General features: G+C 33.0%; 2 protein-coding genes across 6 annotated transcripts in view; both read right to left on the bottom strand.

The window, feature by feature from the left end:
* Positions 1-9,605, bottom strand: part of LOC125068001 (formin-like protein) — a 77,166-nt gene extending 67,561 nt beyond the window's left edge. For all 3 annotated transcript variants that reach the window (XM_047676932.1, XM_047676935.1, XM_047676933.1), the window contains exon 1: positions 9,254-9,605. In XM_047676932.1, coding sequence (XP_047532888.1) covers positions 9,254-9,406 — 153 coding nt within the window. In that variant the 5' untranslated portion in view covers positions 9,407-9,605. The remainder of the gene's footprint in view (positions 1-9,253) is intronic.
* Positions 9,606-14,633: 5,028 nt separating this feature from the next.
* The window catches only part of LOC125068438 (CBP80/20-dependent translation initiation factor), a 35,750-nt gene continuing 25,827 nt past the window's right edge, over positions 14,634-24,556 (bottom strand). For all 3 annotated transcript variants that reach the window (XM_047677552.1, XM_047677553.1, XM_047677554.1), the window contains 5 exons: positions 20,470-20,620; positions 19,935-20,196; positions 18,551-18,741; positions 17,937-18,131; positions 14,634-16,734 (listed from right to left, as the gene is read on the bottom strand). In XM_047677552.1, coding sequence (XP_047533508.1) covers positions 16,513-16,734; positions 17,937-18,131; positions 18,551-18,741; positions 19,935-20,196; positions 20,470-20,620 — 1,021 coding nt within the window. In that variant the 3' untranslated portion in view covers positions 14,634-16,512. The remainder of the gene's footprint in view (positions 16,735-17,936; positions 18,132-18,550; positions 18,742-19,934; positions 20,197-20,469; positions 20,621-24,556) is intronic.

Genomic DNA, 24,556 nt, shown 5'->3' with positions numbered 1-24,556 from the left:
TATTATCTAGTTTTTTTTTTTTTATAATGTTACTATACAAAATAAACTATAAAAAATATTGTTTAGTATAGTTGTGTAACTTTGAAAAAAAGTAAAAGACAGAATACTGTCTGATTTGACACTTGACAAATCTGGAGCAATGAGTGTACTTTGGGAAAATTTTAGTACAAACACAAGATATATATAATGACCAAAGACTAAAAGATGTAATAATTGTGTTTAATTTTATTTATTAACTAAGCAGATATTTATTATAGATACCTACACAAACACTATAAAAGCGCTTTAAAGGCATCTAAAATTAATGACGTCATAAATATATTCAATTAGCAATAATATTTATGAATGTTGGTAATTAATTTAAATTTCAAATAATCTTGTAAGATGACTATACAAAGGTGCTCGTAAAAGTCTTCTGAACAAAGTTTATTCTGATTTGATTTTAAATTAACTATGAAGTAATAGCTGAAGCCGCGGCTTCGCCCAGATAGGATTCAGTTTGTGACAAAAATCATCCTAAATCTGGCGCGAGTTATTTAAAAGTTCAGTTATTATTAGTTTTATTAAGAAGTACCAATAATCCAGTGTTGGACCGTTGGACCGTTGAACTGTTGGGCCGTATTGGTAACTTCTCGCTGTACTGTCAACTTTTTTTTTATATAAAATCCGTTATTGCGGCTTATTAATGAAAAGATAGATGTATAGTTCCGTGGACTTTGTTTCAGATTTATTTAAGATATATTTTTTTGTAATTCATAGTATTTATGTATAACAAACCATTTAGTCAGAGCACGCGTTTAGATGAAACAGCTCGGCAGCGCTCGTTCTGGCTTGATTCACAAATACCATTATTTCAGGCTAAAGTCTTGACTAATAATATATAGACAATGAATAAATTACCTTCCTGGAATTATGAAAATCGATTTAACTGTATTAGAGTTTATCGATTACAAACAAACCAACCTTTCCTAGAACCGTTCAATTTTCTAGGATAAAGTAGCTTATTGCTATTACTGACTATATATCTGTGTCAAATTTTATACAGATCCATTAAGCCATTTAGGCGTGATTGAGTAAAAAACTTATATCCTTCCTTGGAGTTTAAGCTTGTTTAAAAACAAATTTCATCAAATTCGGTTCGGCGGTTAACCGTAATAGAAAAACGGACAGACAAACATAGTTACTTGCTCATTTATAGTTGCACTGATTATGATTATACTTTTAGTAGTCTCCCCTGCTACACAATAAATTCAATGCGTTTGAAAACGTAATAAAAGTAAATTTAGTCATAAAATAAACATTCTTATGTCGTTAGATTTTATGGTTATCTGTTGATCACCATTCGGATAATGGAATCTGTACCTTTTGCAATAATCTCCGTAAGGCGAGACGCGCTTAATGACAAGTTTATCGCGATTATCTATACTATTGTATCTATACTATTATATCTATATATGAAATCGTTACAAAGCTCAACTACAGATCACACACAGACTAAGATCATGAGCGTTTTGATTAGGAATTATCGTACATTTCTATGAACTAGAGTTCGTTTTTAGTAATAGAAATTCGACCGCAATTTTTGTTAATTATTTATGAATTTGCATGTTTATTTTACTGTTATTTTTGTTGGTATTTTTTTTTTCATTTTAATACCGAATTCCTTTAATACAAACTAACTGAAAAAAAAATAGACAAATAGGAGAAGAAACTGAACTGTTTGTCTTTCTTATCCATTTTATGTATATATTATATAAGAATAAGAATCAAATAACTTTTAATATTTTTCATTCATATTATTAAAACATCATAAAATTTATTTAATTGTTCTAACTCACACTTAAAGTTTCAACAACTTCGACAAACATAGTGATCAATGAAGGATAGTTTTATATGGAGCAGCCGAGACCTACTAAATAAAGTTAAAATAAATACAATATACTAACATGTCGTTTACATCTTCCATTATCCCTAATATTGAGTTATACGCTTGTAACAAATTGTATTGGTAGCTAAAATGAATTAATATTAAATCATGAGAACGTATAGTGAAAATATAATTCATATTATGACACATTAAAACCAAATTATATGGAGGAAATAGGTTGGATAATGAGCGCTAATAAGCGATAGTCAGTTGTTTTTAAGATACTAAAAATATTATCATCAATTGCTTAATTCAAAATACATTTAATGATATACATTTATAATACAAACAGAAAAATTATATCCGGTAATATACACTTAACAGGTGTGATAAAAATTTGCATTATGAATTAATCGCGATAACTTTTGCGTTATAAAAAATTAAAAAACTTTTCGTGCTGGCAATTATTAAATAAAATACAAAACATTGTAAACGTACAAATACATATATTAGATAAATATTTGTTTTAAAATGTTTTTATAATTTAATATGTTCTCGCTCGTGATCACGACATAATATACAACTTTCCAAGTAGTCGGAAATAAAATCTATTGACACTAGACGATTCTTGTTTGTTTATATAAATGGTCATAATATCCAAACATTATACATTACATTTAAATATATATAGCTACTATTACGCCAGAAACCAAGTTAACCCTTGCCCCTAGAAGGCTGAACACTCAAGAGGTAACGTAACACTATGAACTATTACGATGATATATACTGAAAATCAAAACGATAGCATAAACTTTTGATATACATAATTATCAACAATATATTTCCTCATACTGTATTCTACCTCGAAGATCGAACACATACAAAAAGCGATGTAATGCTGAACGCGTGCCACGTTTTTTGATGTCACGTACTGATATTATGGCTTTCAATGACAACCGAGAATTGTCAATTCGAGCCGCACCGAAACTAATCGCTTCATAAGCCGTACGCAATGGGAAAACTGTGTGTATGTTTCAATTGTAAAAACTGACCATTACTGATGGCTATGGTTGAATATTTTAATACAATACCGGTCTATAGCTATTACACCGCAAACGTCTCTAGAATGTTTGAAGCTTATTCGACGAAACGGGGGAACAGTTTTATTCCGATCCAACTTAAACTCTTCCTCACTTAAATTAACATTAGTTCAACCGTTACTGAGGTCGAATTAGATTTATTTATATCGGGTACGATATGATCCCAATTATCTTCCGATCAAACATTTACCGAACCGTAGCTGAATCGTTGCATTTGTAGAATATGTATACAACTGAACGCCAACGATTACGTTTCGATTCAATTGCGATTGCGATAAACTGTCAATTAGTAGAATTTGGACCCTGATCTACTCATGATTGTACTTATAGAACACTGGTCCTGCCTTTACCCGAGCGAAATAAAACAACGCAACAAACAACATCCAACGCTCGATTTACCCCTTTAGGGGTGGAGTAAAATCGTAAAATCCGCTCTTAGTGGATGTCTACAAGGATGGAGGATACTATAAGAATGCCAAATTTTAAATTTGTAAACGTTTGTAGGTGTTGTTTAAGATTTCACGATTAATCAGTAAGTGGTATTTCGCTTTTACATACATATATAGATAGATAGATTATCTGATACGTGCAGATTTCACATTCCTTTAAAATATAGGAAGATAAATTAAAAGTCAACAAATAATACACATAAACAGTGGTTCGCTACAAAATGTACGTATGTATAAACTAATTAAAAAATACATTGCATTGACCAATAAATTGTAATGATTATTAAAAACCAGAGCTTAGAAAAATTCAATACATCTTTATTATATTTTATGTGTAATAGAACTAGAACAGTCTCGGAAATGTTGTTGACAACAGAAACGGCTTATGTAATATCCTGTGCTGTCATTGTCCATTTTGAAATCGTGTTATGAACTCGTTAGCTATGAAGGGGTTATATGAATGGCTCCACTTCCTTACTCACTGGACTCTATTATTTATAACACCGAATACAAATAATAGCAAATTTAATCATTCCATTTAATTAAACACGATTTCAACATTTTTCATAATATTAATCGGTCCGTTATTTCCAATGGTAACACAACTAAGAAAAAACTTGAACATTTTTTATTTTAAGTTTGTTTAAATTGATGTACTTATATCGTTTATCAAGTTTATGACGTCATATTTTAAGCCAACTTCACGTGGGCCCTTACTCAAAATGACTTTTAGACAGTAATTTATATTTTTTTATACACAAGAATTGCTAGACTTTAATTATATTTATATTATAAAGCTGGAGTTCATATTTGCCACTACTGTAATTTTTTTAGTTATTTTTACGTTAGACAGGGTTATTTTTTTATTGAGATAAGCTTTACATATAAGGAGGAGTAACACTATACGTCATCCAATATGGAAACCGCATTGAGCAGAGGTGGTCTGTCCCATCTAGTAAAGACATATAAATATAATTAAAAATAGCCTATCTGAAGTGATCTAGACTACACGGTAAAACTATATATAATATGATTACGCTTATGAATTTTAAATACTTAATCTATGAAGCTAACGGAACAATATTTTATCGCGTTTCATCATCAGCTGATGTGCACTGCACGAGCATAAGCAAACAGCATTACGCATGCGTATCGAATACATGATCTCTGATCGTTGATACGGAATGCTGGAGGCATTTAATGCACTTTTTGTCCCTTACGATCGAAGAGACAGTTAATAAAAAAAAGGAAAAAGTTTAACAAAAGAGTTTTTATAACATTTTTGAAATTTACGACTCGTCTCACTTCACACAAATACAATATTATCATAAACAAAGATCTATTTAATGAAAACCGAATTGACAAAAAAAACGAGAACCCTGGTACAAGTGTTCAAAATATATGACAAAGTCATAAAATACTGATGTTTAGAGAGATTATAGAGTTGAAAAATATATAATACCATTGAAGATTATAGTTATATATAAGAGCCAGGGCCGGATAAGCCATATAGAGGGACTACACAATGCAAGTGTTGAGGTCCGTTTCCCTTAGTCGAGGACTCTAAAAAGCCTTATATATTAAGAAGAATAAAATAAATTTGATATTTTTTTCCTAGCGTTAATGAAGTAACAATTTTTTTATATATATATAAACGTTAATCTTTTTTAAAAAATATTAACGTTGGAAAAGCATTTACTTAATCCCACTTTGATGTACATATCAGTTTGGCGAACAAAATCGAAATATATTTTATTCAAGTGAGATACCCTATGCGGAGCGATACCAGTAGTTATTTACGTATATGTTTTTGGATAATTCGGGACTACTTATAACAAAATTGTAAAATAACGATTAATAATTGCTTGTGTTAATAGTCTACGTGAAGAATATGCTTTTTATACAAAGTACAGTACAATGATCAATTAAACTCCATTTAGTATTAACGTAATTTTAATATATACATTATTATGTATTTTCACCGGGTGTCTACGAACATTAGTGTCGAATAAAAAGTTAACGCGAACAATGATGGCGTGCGGCCAACTGAGACGATCGGCTGACGGTCGCCAGTGCAACCCATCGGTAACCAGAACGCATAGAGATGCACACGATTGATTAGATATCCGTTACGTTAACGAGTAATATTTTTCTTTACTTTATACGTTTCGATCCAACACGAATATTAAATTTATTTAAATACGCTTCGATTTAATTGCAGCGTTGATCATTTACATCTTATGAGACTCAAGTCTCAAGCATCGTCTTTGATGGTGTCTTCTACTAATTACTAAGCGAACTAAACAGAGTATTTTCTTAATACAGTACACCGTAACAGCTCTTAAATATCTCATGGCTCATCTTCTCACAGGCTTTGAAATTATTTAACCTCAACTGCGGGTTGGCGATTAACATCACAGTTAATACTCGTACATGTTGGAGATTTTATTTTATTTCAATTATATCTACTTCTCTTATATTTTAAACCCAGTATTGCTTGATTAGTTTTAAGCCCGCAATCGTAGTCTACTCCAACGACAAGAGGACACACTTGAATAATCTTTGTTATTCATTATGGATTTGCGAAAATACTGCGATTCAAACGTCGACGAAGTTGTTATCGGAACTTTGGATTTAAGTATTTAAATGCAATAGTGCTGTATTATAAATAAAGACATTGTATAATTATTAATAAATAAAAATCTCTAGTTAAATTTTACCTCATTTATAAAGCTGCCGCAGGGTCAATCAATTACAACCGTAATAGTAATGCCCCTGTACACAAGGTCGCATTGACTCATTATCGCTGAGTCAGTCAGAAAAATCGAATTCTGACAACATTGTCACAATATTGTGACCCTATTGTTTCTGCAATCGGAAATCGGTTTACGTTAAAGTTAACACAATTTGTTATGTCATTGTGATTTATTATTTAGAGAATTTCTATTTGTTCTTAATTATGATGCAGTGGATTACTTAAGGTTAACGATGGCGAAGAATTAAATCTTATTTCTGAACAAAACAATATCTTATAATTATTACGCAAACTGTGTTGTTATACGGTGTATATATTTCGAGTTTATACTTACGTATCAATGACACCGTAGCAAAAAAAGGCAGTTTTATTTATTAATTTAATATATATATATATATATATATATATATATATATATATATATAAAATATCATAACTAAATAAAAAATAAAACCTAACTTATATTGGCGCATTCGCAGATATTTTTTTTTGCTGCGGTGGCATACGTAATTTCCTTCGAGTTTAACAAGTTTTATGAAAAAACACATTTGCGTAAAAAAAGTCTAAATTAAAAGCTTGTTAACTTCTTATAAGATGTAGTTAATGATATAACTCTATTTACAAAATGTTGATATGAAGTCATTTTCCAAACTAACTACATGTATTGAACTAGCATGTATGAGTGAAAACGTCCTGACCTACTGTCTAATTAATAAATATAATACTACGTAATTAACGTATTAGGAAATAAATAAAAATAATGCTTTCTGTAATAAAACACGTTGTTAAGATGAGATTATTTTTGTTATTAAAGCACTCGTTGAGACAACAACTTTAAAAATGTTTTTATCACAAAATCGACTTATATTATTCTTATAAAGTCAAACTTTCGTTAACAATACCCTGCCCTCGCCCCACTATCCCCGCGTACCCATTGATATCTCAAATGTTTTATATTTCCAATTGCTATTTAGGAAACTTGTATATAATTTATTTTACACATTTCCGTGCGATTTTTCGAATTACATACATTTTCTAGGAATTGTATACAATTCCTAGATTTCATACATTTCCGGTAACATATATACTAGTTTCTACCCACGGCTTCGCCCACTTGACGAGTTGAAGAGGTATGGGCAGGTGTTTGGTACCCTATATGCTTTCTGTACCCCTGACAATGTGTATGCTAATTCGATAATGATTGGTTGATTGGTTAACATGTGAAAAAATAACAAATAAACTCTCCTTCATATTTAAAATATTCATTAGGATTATAAATATAAATGTAAATTTTAGTGGATATGACTTAAGAATGTTCAAGTCCATTACCAAAAATTAGTTTGAATAGAATTTTAACTAGAGTTGGTATAAAGTACAAATACCGAGTGATTAAAGCCAAGGTCCCTTATTGACCCTAATGTACAGTTCACAAATGTGACGCATGGATGACCAACTTACTGCAATTTGCTTATTAATGTCAGAAAGCTTGTACAAAATAACATTTATCCTGTTTATAGCCAACCCAAAATTAGACGATGACTTAACATCTTATACACTCATGTTTGAGTATTTTATTGTTATTATGGAAAATACATTATCGTAATATAATACTACTTTTATTACTATGCAAATATTAAAATTAATCGTTTTTTTTTATGTGTTTATAAGAAATTTTCATTCAAAAGATCTAATGTCTTAAGTCTGTACAGTAGGTACTTAAGACATTAGATCAATTTCATAATGAAAAAAAATTATTCACAGTACTGGCTAGTAATTACAATTATATAATTTTATTAACAAGACACTTAAGTATGGCAAAATATTTTGTAAATTTACTTAGTATATCTTCACACAGTGTACTTATTTAAAAACCAACTTATATCCCGTATAATGAAACATATTTATTGATTGATAATTGATAATACTTATTTTAAATATATATATACCTATGTATGAATGTTTTAAAATGTGTTTTGAATTATTATTTAATATATTTTATTTTCTGAAGTTTTTAACCTTTCTTGCAACTTACTCAAATATGTTTTACTATCAGAGTATATCCATGCTCCATGAAGTGTAAAGTAACGAAAAAGACAAGAAAAAATATTTAAAAGTTTCTTGAGTGAACAGAAACATACATTCAATCAATATAAAATGTATAGCAAGAATAAATACCTATATATAAGAAGATCATTTGGAGTAATAATATTTTATTTTGATGACAACTCTCGTTTACCATTAATAAAAAATTTAACATTAACAAGATAAATTGTGAAATTTTTTTATATTTATCATCCTATAATAATCCATCCATTTGACTCCTGAGGCAGCTTATTCAAACAAGTGTTGTTAATTGATGAGCAAAATGTGTTTAAAATATCACATTACTGCATGTGAAGAAATTCATTCACCGACAAACAGAATAGATAAAGCAGGAAATGAAACATTCGGATGTTATCTTAATATGCCGTTGCACTCTCATTCACTAGTAACAATGTTATATCAAATGCATTGATAAGATATTGTGCAGGATATTTGGAATAGAAAACGGATACTACACATTCTACAATAGTCACTGTTGGAACAGGAAGACTGTGTTTTGAATGTCTAACTATTATTAACATTGTACAGTATCATATTCATTATATGACTATAATTAATTATTTTAAAATATATGCTTAATATTGTTATTAATCTTATCGTTCTATTTTTTTCGCTAATAGTTTGTTTTTTTTTTTTTTAAATATATACACTATGACTATTGTATTAATTCTTATAAGCGTGTTTTAGATAAAAAACGGTCAGTTTGTTAGATACGTTGAATCTTCTTTGTTTTCTACCATGCACTTGCCCAATTAATAGCCATAGACACGACTGGGTGTGTTCTCAATGAGTGTAAACAATGAAAGAACGTAACCAATATTTTGCGATATTTTAAGTCAATCAAACTTTTGAGTGTTTAATTAAAAAATAACTTTACTTAAAAACATTGTTACGACGGTTTATTAACAATGTCGTACAAATCGTAAACAATTAGTAGTGTTTGTAAACAAAAGTGCCGGTAAATTTTGTTTTAACATACCAAAACTTTGATGAATCGACTCTCCAATTCATCTCTATCCGGCATCGGAGGCTTGGTTCGATTCCTGGTGGACGGCTGCCGTACATGGTGACTCTTGGTCGTCCCGACCGGCCCGTCTAGCATTGTCTGATCCCTCGACGTTATCAAACCCATTTTACACAAAACACTTATTAGACACCATCAAGCACGACAATTACATCAGGTCATTTTTATCACTGAAAACAACACTGAAGCACGTTTCCTTTTTTTATACAAGTCACATTCTTTAACTAGCGAGCGCCTTGTACCGAACTCATCAACAAACTGAAAACCGCAACATACAAAAGCAAAAGCAAATCACGTCCACAGATGAATGCGGGCTGTGGCTTTTAGTGCGAAGCTAGCAGCATTTGAGGCCAATGTTTGACAGACGTCCCACCAATTACAAAGCAGTACGTTCCGTAACGTTTCTTTTAAACATCTATTTAAATGTTTTAAAATAATGTTTGATTTTAAATTATTTTAATTCGTAGAAAAAATCAGCCCCTTAAAAGTTAATAAAATAATACGTAAGACAATAAGCAAAAAAAATAGTCGTATGGTCTCATTTAAGAATATTTTTGATTTGGACATTTCAGAACGTTATCAAACGCTATAGGCGCCACATTTAAAATATAAAGTTCCGACACGTAATCGTTTATTATTTTTATATTTGAAAATTACAAACATAAAAATAAATTAAATATAGTATTAAAAACAACCACGTTAAACAGCGTAAATTATGTATATAAAACATTAATATTTTAAGTCGTCATACATTAGAAGATAGGTTAAGTAATGGTACATTCTAAATTTTTGCGATTATTATTTATAGGTAAATATGTTTTTCTTTCAATTGCTTTTACTAACTGCATTTGCTTAGTCTATATAAATCTATGGTATGGTATACAATTTGCCAACTTGATTCGAACATTTTATACTTTTACAAGTATAATATAAGTAATAACAAATAACTAGGTATAATAAAACTAATTATTATAGGTAAGAGTAAGATTTATAATCAGTAAGAAAATAGGCTAATGCTTATTTACTACTGAAGTGTACAAAATAACGTCTTATGTACACTAGGGATGCTATCATTAAAGTCATATGTAACCTATGAAGCAATTGGCATATTTTGCTTTTGGTACATCAGAATACGTTTACTAACGTATTTTAAGTTAATAATAAATAAGTAAATCAAATGTATTACAATTAAATAGGATACTATATCTGAATTTAAATCCGTAAAAGACAGTAGGTAGATATAGGAATAATTCCATTGAATAAAATAGGTATCTATTGTTGTGTTCCAGTTTGAACGGTGAGTGAGCCAGTGTAACTACAAGCACAAGGGATATTACTTACCAAGGTTGGGAGCCCATTGATGTTTTAAGGAATGGTTAATATTTCTTACGGTGCTAATGTGTATGGATGATGATAATCATTCACATCAATTATTATCAGGTCCATATATCCGCATATATTATATACGTACATGGATTATGAAGGCCACATTGATTCGAATATTTTTGGCCCAGGTGAAGAATACAGTGGCATCGTTAGGCATCGGTGATGTCGGCGACCATTGACAGCCTTGCGTTACAAAAATGTTTGTAAATTAATTAAAGTTAAGTTAATAATTATTTTTTTCGTACATACGTGAGTAGTCTGTAAAAGATTTAAGGAATCCATCTTCTGGCCATTGGACGATCTCAGGCTCAAGAAAAATGAAATCCAAAGTCAGTATACCTACCTAAACCAATATATCTAAAAAAAATCACGAAACCGCGCGCGAAAAACTGAGATTCTGCAAGTCGTCAATTATTTCTGTTCCATTCATCTGTCATACAACGATATTAATGATAAAAATGAAACAAATAGTTTTTAAGAACACAGAGAGTATATTTTGTCAATAAAAGAAAGTATGATAATATTTTGGTCGCCACTTTAAAAAAAACTCGCAAGTCATCTCGTGAAAGGGGTTGTCTCCTTCTGGGTAAGTATTACCACTTATATAGATCCATAATTGATCCAATTTAAACGGTAAGTGTCCCAGTGTAGTTGTATGCACAAGGCGTATCACGTCTTAAATCCCATTGTTTCAAACACATTAACGGATTTAACGGTACTCCTTACTAGGAGTGTTTTATATTTCTTGCAGTGTCAGTGTCAGTGTCATTGTCACCATCAGTGGCAATTAATACCCCTGGCTTCCTAATAGCTAATACCTTGTATAATTTTTTGGTTTAGTATAATTATTTTTACTATTAATTGAAGCTCTAAGCGTTTTGTCGTACTGAACACTGATCTAAAATATCGCCTCTTTGGTTAAGAATTCAAAATTCAAATTTATAAATGAATTTAGTTGGTACATTTTACTTTTTTCCTCATTATTTTTTTCTTTGTCGTCGCTTTACGTAAAATGGAAAATATGAAATATCGATATATTTACGAGTACGAGTTCTACCGTGGCACCAGTGCTGCAGAAACAGCTCGATGGATTAATGAGGTTTGTTTTTGGTTTCAACGTTTTCGTTCTGGTAATATCGACTTTCAGAACCAACCTCAAAAATGAAGAATTAAAAGTTATTGTGGAAGTGGATCCATCACTAAGCATTTCAAGGAGAGCCGCAGGCTTCGGCTATTGATATTCGGCTTTATTAATCCACTTAAAGTAAATCGGAAAAGTTCAAAAAATGGACGATGGATACCTCATGAATTGAGTGAATAGAACTTGCAAACACGCATCGACTGCTATGTTACTTCGCTCAACCGACACTATAATAGAGGGATTTTAAATCGAATCATTACTTGTGATGTAAAGTGGATAGTGTACGATAATCGGAAGCGCTCGTCGCAATGGCTGAACCCTGGAGATCCAGCCAAATCATGCCCTAAACGAAAATTGACTTAGAAAAAGTTACTTGTGAGTGTTTGATGAACTTAAGCTGGTGTCGTTCATTACAGCTTTCTAAAATCTGGCCAAACGATTACGGCAGATATCTATTGTCAGCAACCGCAAACCATGAAGGAAGAACTGCTAGCAACTGCTGCTTCACGGCAACGCAAGACACACTGGACAACAAAAAACCATCAAGTTGAGATGAGTTATAATTGGAATGCCTGTGACATCTACCGTACTTCCCGGACCTTGCTCCTACAGATTACTATTTATTCCGGAATTGAAACAACTTCTTACAAGGAAAAAATTCAACTCCGATGCGGCAGTCCGAACCGCCTTCAAAGAGTATATTGATTCTCGCCCGAATGTTTTTTTTAATAAAGGGATCAATGAACTACCTATGAGATGACAAAAGTACATAGATAACAATGGCGCAAACTTTGATTAATTAAATACATTTTATAAAAATCTCCCGTACAAAACGCCCATTTCATATGTAAGGACCTAATACTATGGAAATAACCAAAATATACTGGACGAGCGGTATCAGAATCAGTTAGTTGTCTAACTTTTCTAACCGCGTATGCTGCGGAGCTGAACCGCCCTTTTTGGGATGATATGTAAGGACTCCACTGAAGTTTAGAATCCAATTCTATTCATAAAAACATCGTAGTAGACAGCCACTGTTTAATGATGTTTTATCATTTTGCTTTCTAACATTTGGTAGGGTAAAATCTATATATTTTTTTCTTGAGAATTATAAACTAACTGATTTGTTTTGAATATTCATATGATCATAGTTCGTTTTTTCCTGTCTATTTTAATAATCAGTGAAGTATCGTCAGTAAACAACACTATATCACAAAATCTTTAACATTAAAAGGGAAGATCATTTATATATACTAGAAATAGAAAAGGACTCAAAAGTGACCCTTGTGGAACACCCATTTTTAGCATAGATCCAGAAGATTTTATTCCATTAATGAAAACTTATGGGACTCTTTGGTTTAAGTATAAAGCAATGAGATCAAGAGCTTATTTGAACTTATATAGAAGCATTTCATATTTTACACGTGTTATTTAAATGGTATCGATTATTATAAATATATTGGTTTCTGTAGTCATTTGTTAATAACTGTTATTGAGATATAAAATACGAGTACATACATCATACTGATTTTGTTAGATAAATAGGCGAATAGATCAGATAGAGTTGTAGTTGAAACCAAGTAAATAAATTTTTAAATTAATTTGAGCTAATCTCGGCTTTCTCCAGAAAATTGAGCATGTGCTCCTCAAACGTGAAGAACATTCTAGCCATTAGGCCATTACAGCCTTGGAAAAAATCCTTTACAGATCACATATTATTTTGTAACTTCAATTGGTTTTCGGCGTCATTATTAAACTTGTTTAGCCAATAGTTAAGTTTTTGGCCAGTGCTGTAAAAAATATTAGCCAGTTTGTTTTAGTTAGTTTATTAGTTTTGGTAATTAAGATGTTATTTGTGACCTTAATCGGCACTGCCACACTCACTCTTCAAACTAGAAGACGACTATACTTAGTATTGCTGTTTGACGTTAAAATATCTGCTGATATCTACCCAGCTTCACACAGGCTTCACACAGCCCTATCACCCAGTAAAATTTTAGAAACACAATTTAATTAATGCACAATCTTCAGTTTAGTAGATTCACGTTTTCTAATCAAATAATCCCTTGGATTAATTTTGCAGGGCCAATTTTGTATGACAATTTTCCTTTGTAGTTTTTTCACTTTGTTTTCAAATTTATCACATTATTTATATATGTATCCCAATGTATACACCGTTTCTTTAGTTTCTTTAGACAATAGTGGCACTTTAAGGTCGTTGAGTTTGTCAGGTAGTTTATGAGACGTTTAAAAAAATTATTGTTTATCCAGCATACTACGTCATATACATCGCAGTATATTTTGCTTCTTTCCAAGAGCCAATTCGAAACTAACCTCTATCTAGAAAAAGATCACTCTCACAAAAGTATAGTTTTTTATCATCCCGTAATACCTAGTCTCGACGCTGCGTAAGCGTTAGAAAATATAAACATCTGTTCCCCGCTTAAATCCACCAAAGCTTAAGCGAGCGTAAGTGAAGAGAATGCGAAATAACTATCAAATTGGTCATGGTCAGACTTATTGGGTCTTCTTAAATGCCAACTTTCACGGCGTTGAGCTACAGATGACTTATCTTCCATTAAGAACCAGCTTTCGCCGGCAGTTATTCCGAACCGATACGACTTAGGAATCTTCAAGAAAAGAGCCTACACATTCCTTTAAAGCCGGCAACTCACCTACAAGCCACCTGGTGTTGCAGACGTCCATGAGCGGTGGTTAGCTACCTTCATAAAAAAAAAGTCTTCCAATAATAACATGATAAAATGTTTTATGGGATATTTATTTGTGTATAAAATAAAACAAATTTCGTATATATAATTTTATACTTTATTGGTTTTTGCAAAGGTACAGAAATACAACTGAATAACATTGCCCGTATCCAATTAATGATATAAATATAATACACCAATGTACGTACGTGGTTAGCACCATTTTTTTTATTTTTTTCTTTTTTACAAACGAACTATCATAACCTAAAAAAAATGAATGTAATAATGAGATAAAAAAAAATACGGTCTTTTGATAATAATTCATATGTAACTAACACTTAAAACTATTATTAGTTTTAACATTAGATACACTGATCACACAATTCTACATCTAACATGTAAATAATCACTGAAAAATTACAACATTTCTAAATGAATGTACAAGCCGATACACTACGGCTCTACATACACAGAGCCTGAAACACTAAACGAGACAATTTGGTCCAGCTTCAACAAAATCGAATTTTACTCTATAAGTTAATTCAAGTGAAATCTCGAAATGGATACAGTCTTTGGTTAGGACAGAGAAGATTTAGAAAGCTTATATTTAAATTATATCACAAGCATATATATTAGCAAACATCAGTCAAACTTACTAAATCTTTATGCATTTATAAATAAAAACAAAACCAAATTATGCAACTGGCAACAATATATTAAATTGTTCTTAAAATTAATAATTATTTTCATAATTATGCAACATAATAATTTGTTACGTTTATTACCATAGACAATAAAATTCTATGTTAATTTTTTTTTTAACTACCAAATAAAGCGAAGGTAGAAAGGCAAAGGAGCTAGGTTGTTACAGCCTAAAGAAATGGCAAAACACTATGTTAGCAAAGAGAAACGACAAAGGATTACAATGCACGAAGTACTATGCGAAGACCGTACAGTAATGTACACCGTTAATTTGTCAATAACTACTTATTTTACACGTACTCTTTAATACTTTTAGGCATATAATGCTCATTAAATCAACCTTAAATTAGGTATAATTACATCTATATTCGTATTCTCACAATGTTAATAAATATTTAAAAAGAAAACATAGTGAAAAAACGATGCCCGCATTTAAAAGGCACTGTTTCATAAGATGAGCTTATGGCAACTATTGCCTACGTTTTACGATACGATATAAGTTTTATCGACCTCAACTAACGCAACACTACCATTACAATAGAACAAGAAATGAAATCAAACAATCTTAGAAATGCTTGTAACCTTTGTTTAGGCACTATATACTCTCACAGACACCCTACCACTCGGCACCCCTCCTCCTAAAACGCATAATTACATATATTTCAACAAAATTCGATATATGAAATAATTGTTAAATACTATACTATTATATTAATACACCTTTAGGAACTTCTAATTTTACACTATACTCTTTACAAACATTTTTACAAGTACGGATTTAGTTTGTATTTTTAATTTAAATAAAGTAAAATACCGAAAATTTAAGCACTTAACGACAGATATTACGAAAAGTTCACAATCAACATTAAATATACTTTTGATTTAATAAACAGAAATATCTTAAACATACGTCTAGACTCAAACAACGACATAACCTAAAAAGCCACAATATAATTGACTCCGAGACCTCAACCTGTACGAAATGTGAAACTATTATAATTTGCATACACGATGACTCTATCAAGGAGATATGTACTTAACATGTCCTTAAGAGCTAATCAATAAGAATGTATAAAAGTCTTCACCGTGCGGTGAAAAGTTACCTACGGCACCCTCGCGGGCCACAGTATGCATATGGAGACTTATCCAAATTTATACACGAGGGGGGAAATTTCAACAAAATCTGAACTGAGCGGTAAATAATGAACTTTCTCAGACCATTTCTACTCGCAAGGCTCAAGACGTTTGTCTCTCTCCCCCCTTGTGAAGCCAGACGCCTACTTGGAGGAGGGGTAGTAGTAGAGCACGGCGCAGCCCGGCAGCTGCCAGCGCGACGCGTGCAGCTCGATGAGCTGCAGCAGCGTGCGGCGGATGGAGGGCGCGGCCGCCGTGTTGATGAAGGCGTCGCGCACCGCCGTCAGCAGCCGCTCCAGGTCGCCCGGCAGCTGCGTCTCCAGGTCCCGCCCGATGTACGTCAGCACGAAGAACAGGTTCTCCGTCTGTTGCGTACAGGTTAACAAGAGGTTAAATCTTCATTTTATTATTCATTCATTCGTTTTACAATTAAAATGTATTTAAAAGTTTCACTTCACTTCACTTTTTTCTAATAAATATGCGCTTCGAGTTCAGCATCACAGTATCCCCTAATGATTATTTAAATTTCCTGACAATTTACTATAGATTATGGTACCATATTTTTAATATTCCAAAGATAGAAATAGAAGAGATATAAATAAATCTCTTCCATCTAAATATATATGTTGTTTATATCGATAATTATCGACATTAATGTATTGACAATTTTTCCAGTGGAAAAATGTATACACATAGATTCAAATAACTAAAATATAATTATCATTGTACATGCAAAATGGTAAAAAAGAAAAAATATATCCTGCTGAGTTTCTTTCGCCGGTTCTTCTCTGGTCCGAGGAGCTAAATTCCGAACCGGTGGTAGATTTTTGACTATCAATAAGCAAGTGTAAACACTATATATATGTATATATTGAATAAAGATAATATATGTGTATATTATATGTTATAATAAAGATTTTTGACTTTGACTTTGACTTTCGACTTTAGCGTTCATTAGTCTAAAGCGTACAAATAACTAGATTGTACGATTGACCATCCTTATTTATAAATTAAATAATTACGGTTTTATTCTTTATAGTTATATCCTTAATTATCTAGTCGGTAACAATCATGTTGATACACGACATTAAGTCTTGGAGGATTTTAATGTTTATTATTATTATTTATTTCAAGTACGTGCAGACTGGTAAATAGAACACCCGATAGTAGCCACCGCTGTAGACGTTGGCGCTGCAAGAAATCTTAATCATCCCTCGCATCGCAAAAGCGTCATCAACACGTTACACTGGCTCATTTCAAACCAGAACACAACAATACTCAGTATTGCGGTTTGACGTTAAAATACAAATGATAAGCGGTGACTACAGAAATTAGGAGCTTTCCACATATTATTTAGCTTATTCTAGAGATGCTTATTATGGAATTTTTCGAGGCCCCATCCTTGGACATCCACGGACCATCCATGGACTCCATCTTCAATAATATGAAGAATGGAATTTTGAAGAGGTATTTCTTTGCCCCAAACTCTAACGTTGAGAGGGAGCGGGCTGGTGAATGTAGTCCTCGTAGCACATGCAGGCGAGAGCGAAACCCATATTGTACTCACGTCGCTGGGGGAGGGCACGGGCTGGCGGATGCAGTCCTCGCAGCACTTGCAGATGAGAGCGAGCAGCACGTGTCCGGGCGCGCTGTGTCCGCGACGCTGGATCGCGCGGCGCCGCAGCTGGCAGTACATCTCCAGCAGGAAGGACAGGAACGCCATCAGCCGAGGTCGCCCTCCACCCACGATCGTTCCAAGCAGCTGGAACGTGTATACATCATAAGTATGTATTTCTTTTGATGTGAGCGATAAGACAATATTGTTTTCTTTTGCGAGTTCTTTTTAAATCTAAGTTGTTCTTGACAATAAGTATTTATTTTATTTTATAGCATCGGTAGGTTGACGGGCAATTGTACTACCCGATGGTAAGTAGTCACCACAGCACACAGACGTCAGTGCCTCTGAAATTTTACCGATTTCTTACCACCACTAATCTTGGGAACTGAGGTGTCACGCCCCTTGTGCCTATAGTAAGACTGGCTCATTCAACCCTACAAACCGGAACACAACTATGCTACTTGGCGGTATAATAAATTATGAGTGGGTGGTAAATTTCCAGACGGACTGGCACAGAGCCCCCCCACCAACTAGCAGGTAGAATAGTGAATGTTAGGCGGCACCTTGTCCCGGTCGTGGTACCACTGCTGGCACGTGTTGAGCAGCGACTCGAGGAAGGTCTCGGTCTGCTCGCGCTCGACGACGGCGATGCAGCGGCGCGCGGCCGGCAGCGCGTAGCGCGGCGACTCCACGGCGCGCGACACCAGGTGCCCCACGGCGTCCATCAGCGTGCGCGCGCACACCGCGTTCGGGTCTGCGGGCACACGGCGCTCGATTCTTGCCACTTGACCGACTATCCGAGTTTGCGTCCGAGCAAAGTGTTTGCCATTATACCGATAGAGTGGCGTTGTCAAAGTTAACAAAAGAAGTTATCGTGTAAAATACTAGTTCGATAAAGTGATTTGTTTGTTTCAATCTCTGATGAAACTCCTTACATATTTGACTTCAATTATCATTTTTTACCTTTTGTTCATTAGTTCATTTTCTGAGACCATTTTAATAGATTAGAGATAAAGGTTCTCTTAATGTTGCATTAGGTGCCTATATCATGTCAAGAATCAATTGTAATATAATTACATAACACATTAAAACTCGAGACAATTGAATCTTAGTGTTTTTGTTTTTAACAAGTTCAATTATTTTGCTTTCGACATCATACTATGCCAACTGTATTACTGTCGAAGCTATCTTTATGTGAAACTATCTTTCTCGAAGTAAAACGGATACAGTCACATATAATTTATTACATATATATATATATATATTTTTATTTATTTATTTTACAACAATGATGAAGCAAATGGGCCAATTATAAATAGACACTATGAGATATAAACCACTGAGACTATTTGACACCAAGCTGCTCCGCTACAAAACGTCGATATCTAAAATGTTATGTCCCTTGTGCAAATTACACTGGCTGACTTCGTCATTCAAACTGAGACAAAGTAATCAAATTTGTAGCGGTTTTGGCGGCGAAATAACTAATAACAGGATACCCACCCACCCTGACGTGCCTGTACAAAGCGACATCGGTAAACCCAACGGAACAATATGATACGTTGATTTAAGCATAAAATATATGGTGCTCAAAAGCTATCCTAGAATTTAATCGAGTATTGCGTATTTACATCGTGTTTTTTAAATCTTTTTTAATTTCGATATTCTAATTTAACTCCATCACCAAAAAACATGTACGCTGATGTTACTAATGCCCAAAAAGAAACTCCAGAATGTAATTTATTTGTAAAGATAGCCGTTCTCTGTGAACTTCTCAAATTTAGACAAGCTAATTTATAATTTGAAGATTTAATCCTATGTCAAGCGAAGTGTAAATTTACCCAATTTTTTTACAGACCTGCAGTTCTACCAACCATTACACCACAATCCTCCACCGTGCTGGAGACGAACGAATAAAAAAATTAGGTTACACACCGTTATTCTCACCTTCCAGTGCCTTGTCAATGCACTCTTGTATCTCAGGCGGAAAGTTGCCAAGATCTCCTGCGTCCGCTGCCAGACCCAAAGCTGCCATACCACTGGCAAGAGTGTCTGCTGACGTCAAAGATTTAGATCGTTTTAATCCTGGTGCAAAGGACTGAGGCCTGACGCTCTTGCCATTGCCGTTTGTTAGGGAAGACGGTGGTGACTTCTTTTTCTCGGACATCAACTGTTGAGGCTGTAACTTGAAATGTACACGAGGGCCGCCCTGGAAAGTCAAGAGTCATCATGAAGATATCTCACAGGTAACGGTGACAGTAAATATTAACAGATTCACATCTGTGACATGTTTCATAGATTACTTTTCTGATACAATTGTATTTAAAAATATTATTGCTACTTTTAGTTATATTTGAATTGTTATATATTTCTGAAATGTTTGTTTTCTAGAATTTCGAGTACATAAGTTAGACTTAAAACTTTATTTTTTTTTTATGAGGTCTACTTTTTAAATGTTTACAATTAAATAGTCAAGGCTTACCGTGGCATGCGGCACATTTCCGCTCGAGGCGCTGTTGAGCAGCGCGTGCGGCGGCATCACGGGCCGGTAGTGCGGCGGCACCTGCGCGTGCAGCACAGCCGACCGCGAGTGCTGCAGCCCCACGCTTGTGAAACCCACGCCTACTGCCGACCTGAAACGGCACATCGGAATGTTATCAGCAATATAATATATATGTATATTAGAAGGATAGGATTTAGGATTAGGATATTTCAGAAGATAAGAAATGTTAAATATATATATATAATAAAGCAGCAGTAAATAACTATTTTTGTTAGTAGACATTTGTTTTAATGTTGGTGGTATAATATTAAACTTAAACAGCCGTACGTAAAAAAAAAATATGGTCATGAGAGTTGTTACAAAAAATGTTATAAAACTCATCAAATAAGTTACCAACGTATTTATTTTAAAAGTAATTTCCTTATTTATTCTCACGTTCATCGTACCACTATTGTATTGTTTTAACGAGAGAACGTTGCTATCTCAGTGGGATTGTATTCGAGATAACAATCAACATAATAACGACTATCGCAGGCTAAAGCGTATGTTGGTCGCAATCACTTATGTACATGTCATGACTATGTATCGAAGACATTTTATATATATTAATAGCGTAAGCCGATTTTTGTCCCAGTGATTATGGGACGATAGCTGCACATAAAAAAACGGTTATGGTCTCATTTTGAAGAGCTCCAGCCGTAGGTGTGCAGAAAATTAAAAAGGACTCTTGATGGCATTTTACTAAATTGTTACGAATTAACAAAAAAAAATATTTTGAAAAAAATTACTGGCCGCTTAGAGAAGGGCGCTATGGATGTATATAAAAAAAATTAAAAACGTAAACAAAAATAAAATATTATTTTTTTTCGACAAACTCGAATTCTAAGTGAACTAATGTTCTCTATTTTTGACATTATTATTTTCATTTTAAAATTATGAAAATTTTCGTGCAAAATTTTGTAGTGTCTTGCAGTTTACAATGAAATTAAATCTAAATAAAAACTGTTATACGATTCGAAATTTCTAAAAAATCTATTGAATAAACGCGAAGTTTCGCAGGAGACATTCAACATGAGACCTTCAATAATATCAATTCCCATAACATCGACATTTTCAGCCGAAACCTCAATAGTTTTAAGAAACTTTTAATGAAGGCACTGAAGCAGTAGTATTTGTATTACGAGTTTTTTTTTTAAATAATTGATCCATACTATAAATGCGAAAGTAACTGTTATCGTTTGATTTAATAATCGATTGTATTGTTGTAAATTATTTTAATGGTGTATAACACTGTTATAGCCTACTGTTGGTAATCTTGTTTTAATGTTAATTTTGTAAAAACGCCGATATCAATAATGATATATATAAATAATTTATAATGCTTTATATATATATATATATATATATATATATATATATATATATATATTGATTTGCTAGTTTCATTGATTGCTTACTTAATAATAAATTTATATCATTGTATCACAGTCCTTATCAATTACGCATATTTGTTTTATGGTTTTAATAAAATGAATCTGATTAAATAACCAGATATTAACCAATCAAAATAGTATATAGTTGTAATGGTTCCTGTAACCATATAGCAATCGTGACGCCAGTCGGTTACGCTTGCCAACTGCTTGCAAGCTAATTAATTATTCGACGGCAACAATATATTAATACGGCAAACAATGGACTACGTGCATTCGCCCTTTCGGCCGGTACAAATGGTAATCCGAAACGAGGTTCGCCGCTTTGATATTTATTTATGCCGGGCTACTGTAATAAAGAAACGATGCCTTTCAAATACGGATTAGAGAATTATTGCGATTTACGTTTACAATTTTTTTTTTATGTAATAGGTGGGCGGACGCGTTGTTGGAGCACCTGATAGTAAGGGAACATCGGCGCAGTAAGAAATAATATCCATTCCCTTCATCAAATCAATGCGCCACCAACCCTGGGAGTTAAGGTCCCTTGTGCCTATAGTTACACTGACTTACTCAGCCTTCAAAACAATATTAAGTATTGCTGTTTGGTAGATTATCTCATGAGTGGATGGTACCTACTCAGATGGACTTGCATAAGGCCTACCACAAGTAATATATTTTTTTATATGAAACGTTAATCCAGCACACTAGAACCACTCGTTTACAGGAAACGTCGGTAGCGATTAACTAATGTTTACAATTTTCTGTTTGCTTAGTGATGTCAAAATTGTCTACGAGGAATTCAAAAGTGTCGCAATAAAAATGCAGTAGGTATATATTTGACGTAAGAACTGAAAGAAAAAATGAATCGATAAATATAAGAACCGTATATTAGGAATCGTGAAACTTATCAGCTCTAGCATTTCTGAATAATCGGCGTTCCAGTAGTCCGTACTAATGGAATCATATTTTAAAGGTGGATGTCATGTCAAACTACTTGTACATGTATCCTCATTGTGTATCTTTTATAATCATACAAATTAAAAACAACAGGAAGCTAAGTAGACAATACGATTATTATAAAGGTATGCTCATCACACGTTAGTTCGACGGTTAAGGACATCGAATCGTGCGCAAGTACGTACCTAATTGTACTATATAACACGCGGGCAATTAAACGGATATTTGGCACCATACAATTTGACGATGATGAAAAATAACGTGCCCAAGCGCGGACAAACCGAATTGAGTAATTTAATTACATTTTTTTATTTTTAAATGTTATTTTGCAGTACCGTCATTAATATATTATATGCATTCACTCACGAAGGCGCGCCCCTCCAAGTTAAATTAATGTATATTGTATAAGGTCTGATTAGAAACAACGATATCTTCTTCTCAAATGTCAAATCATAGATGACAGAAAGAGAAAACAGCGTTTCACAAAACATTCGCCAAACGATTACAAGCAAAACCGCAGTTTATTACAATTTTATTATGAGACTAATCCAAAGTATAGCATGAGGATAGATCCGTCTAGTGTCATATCTTCTTATTTAATAACGATTAAAACGTTATTGCTCGATGAGTTTTGTGCAATGTTAATACTAAGTTCAGAATACTACAATTAGTGTTATTTCTTAAGACGAATGTAAAATTTTAAACCGACGTTAATGAATTTTAAATATGTATATTAAAAACGGAATAAAAATATGTTTACAATTATTAAATTCGTTATACATTTCGATAAAGATACGATTATTATTTCTGGCCCGCATTTGTAAACTGTATCAAGTGCGCCTGCGCAATGCGTGGTGAGGTGTAAAATGAGGACAAGTGGCGTGTCCTGTCCAACTCTCTATTGTTCATAGCATGCGCTGGAACTGAAATTTGCACTGAGCTAAAATATTTCAATGATATATCAAATTTATAAGAAATAAAGGTTGATATTTAATTTCACTTTTAGCCTTTTTATAAATAGGAAAGCTGAGTGACATTTAATGGCATCTTAAACGAGACAACCTCATATCATAGAAATGCCTTGCGACGGTAATACGCCGCCAGTCACGGTATCTATCATATCATACTCCTTGTCCCTGTAAAGTAACTAACTCACTATTTTTTATTTCCAAAAGAAAGGACAAGGAGGCGGTATTTATTCTGACGGGTTTGCTAATAGACCAATAAAGAAAAGAATTCAATAACATATTTAAATCATTATGAAAGCGTACTTGCACTGCGTTCATTGTTCATACAACCCTATATCTAGCAATAAAGACGAAATTAGTCTATTAAAGTAATCAATGGAAGAGTGTAGCGATGAAACAACCTATTAAGCAAATTGGAAGTCATCCAGCAATCTTTACCGACAATGTTGAAATAAATATCGACGAAAATCAAGATTATAACAGGATATCGGCAAAGTAGTGTTCGGTTTGAATGCCAAATCAAAATGCGTCAAACGTTCGAAGCCCTATTTCCAGATTCAAGGTTTTCGTAAAAATAATTCAAGTGTTAAATAATGCAATTAGCGTAATCTGTTTCTAGACAATACAAGGTTTTGTAGGTTTTCAACAATTCCACTTCTGAGTTTGTTACAAACTCTTTAGTCTTATTATTAGTAAATTTATAAATTT

Source organism: Vanessa atalanta, chromosome 13, assembly GCF_905147765.1.
Source record: "Vanessa atalanta chromosome 13, ilVanAtal1.2, whole genome shotgun sequence".
Lineage (NCBI taxonomy): Eukaryota > Metazoa > Arthropoda > Insecta > Lepidoptera > Nymphalidae > Vanessa > Vanessa atalanta.
Note: the sequence above shows the minus strand (reverse complement) of the source record. Positions and strands in the feature narration are given on the sequence as shown.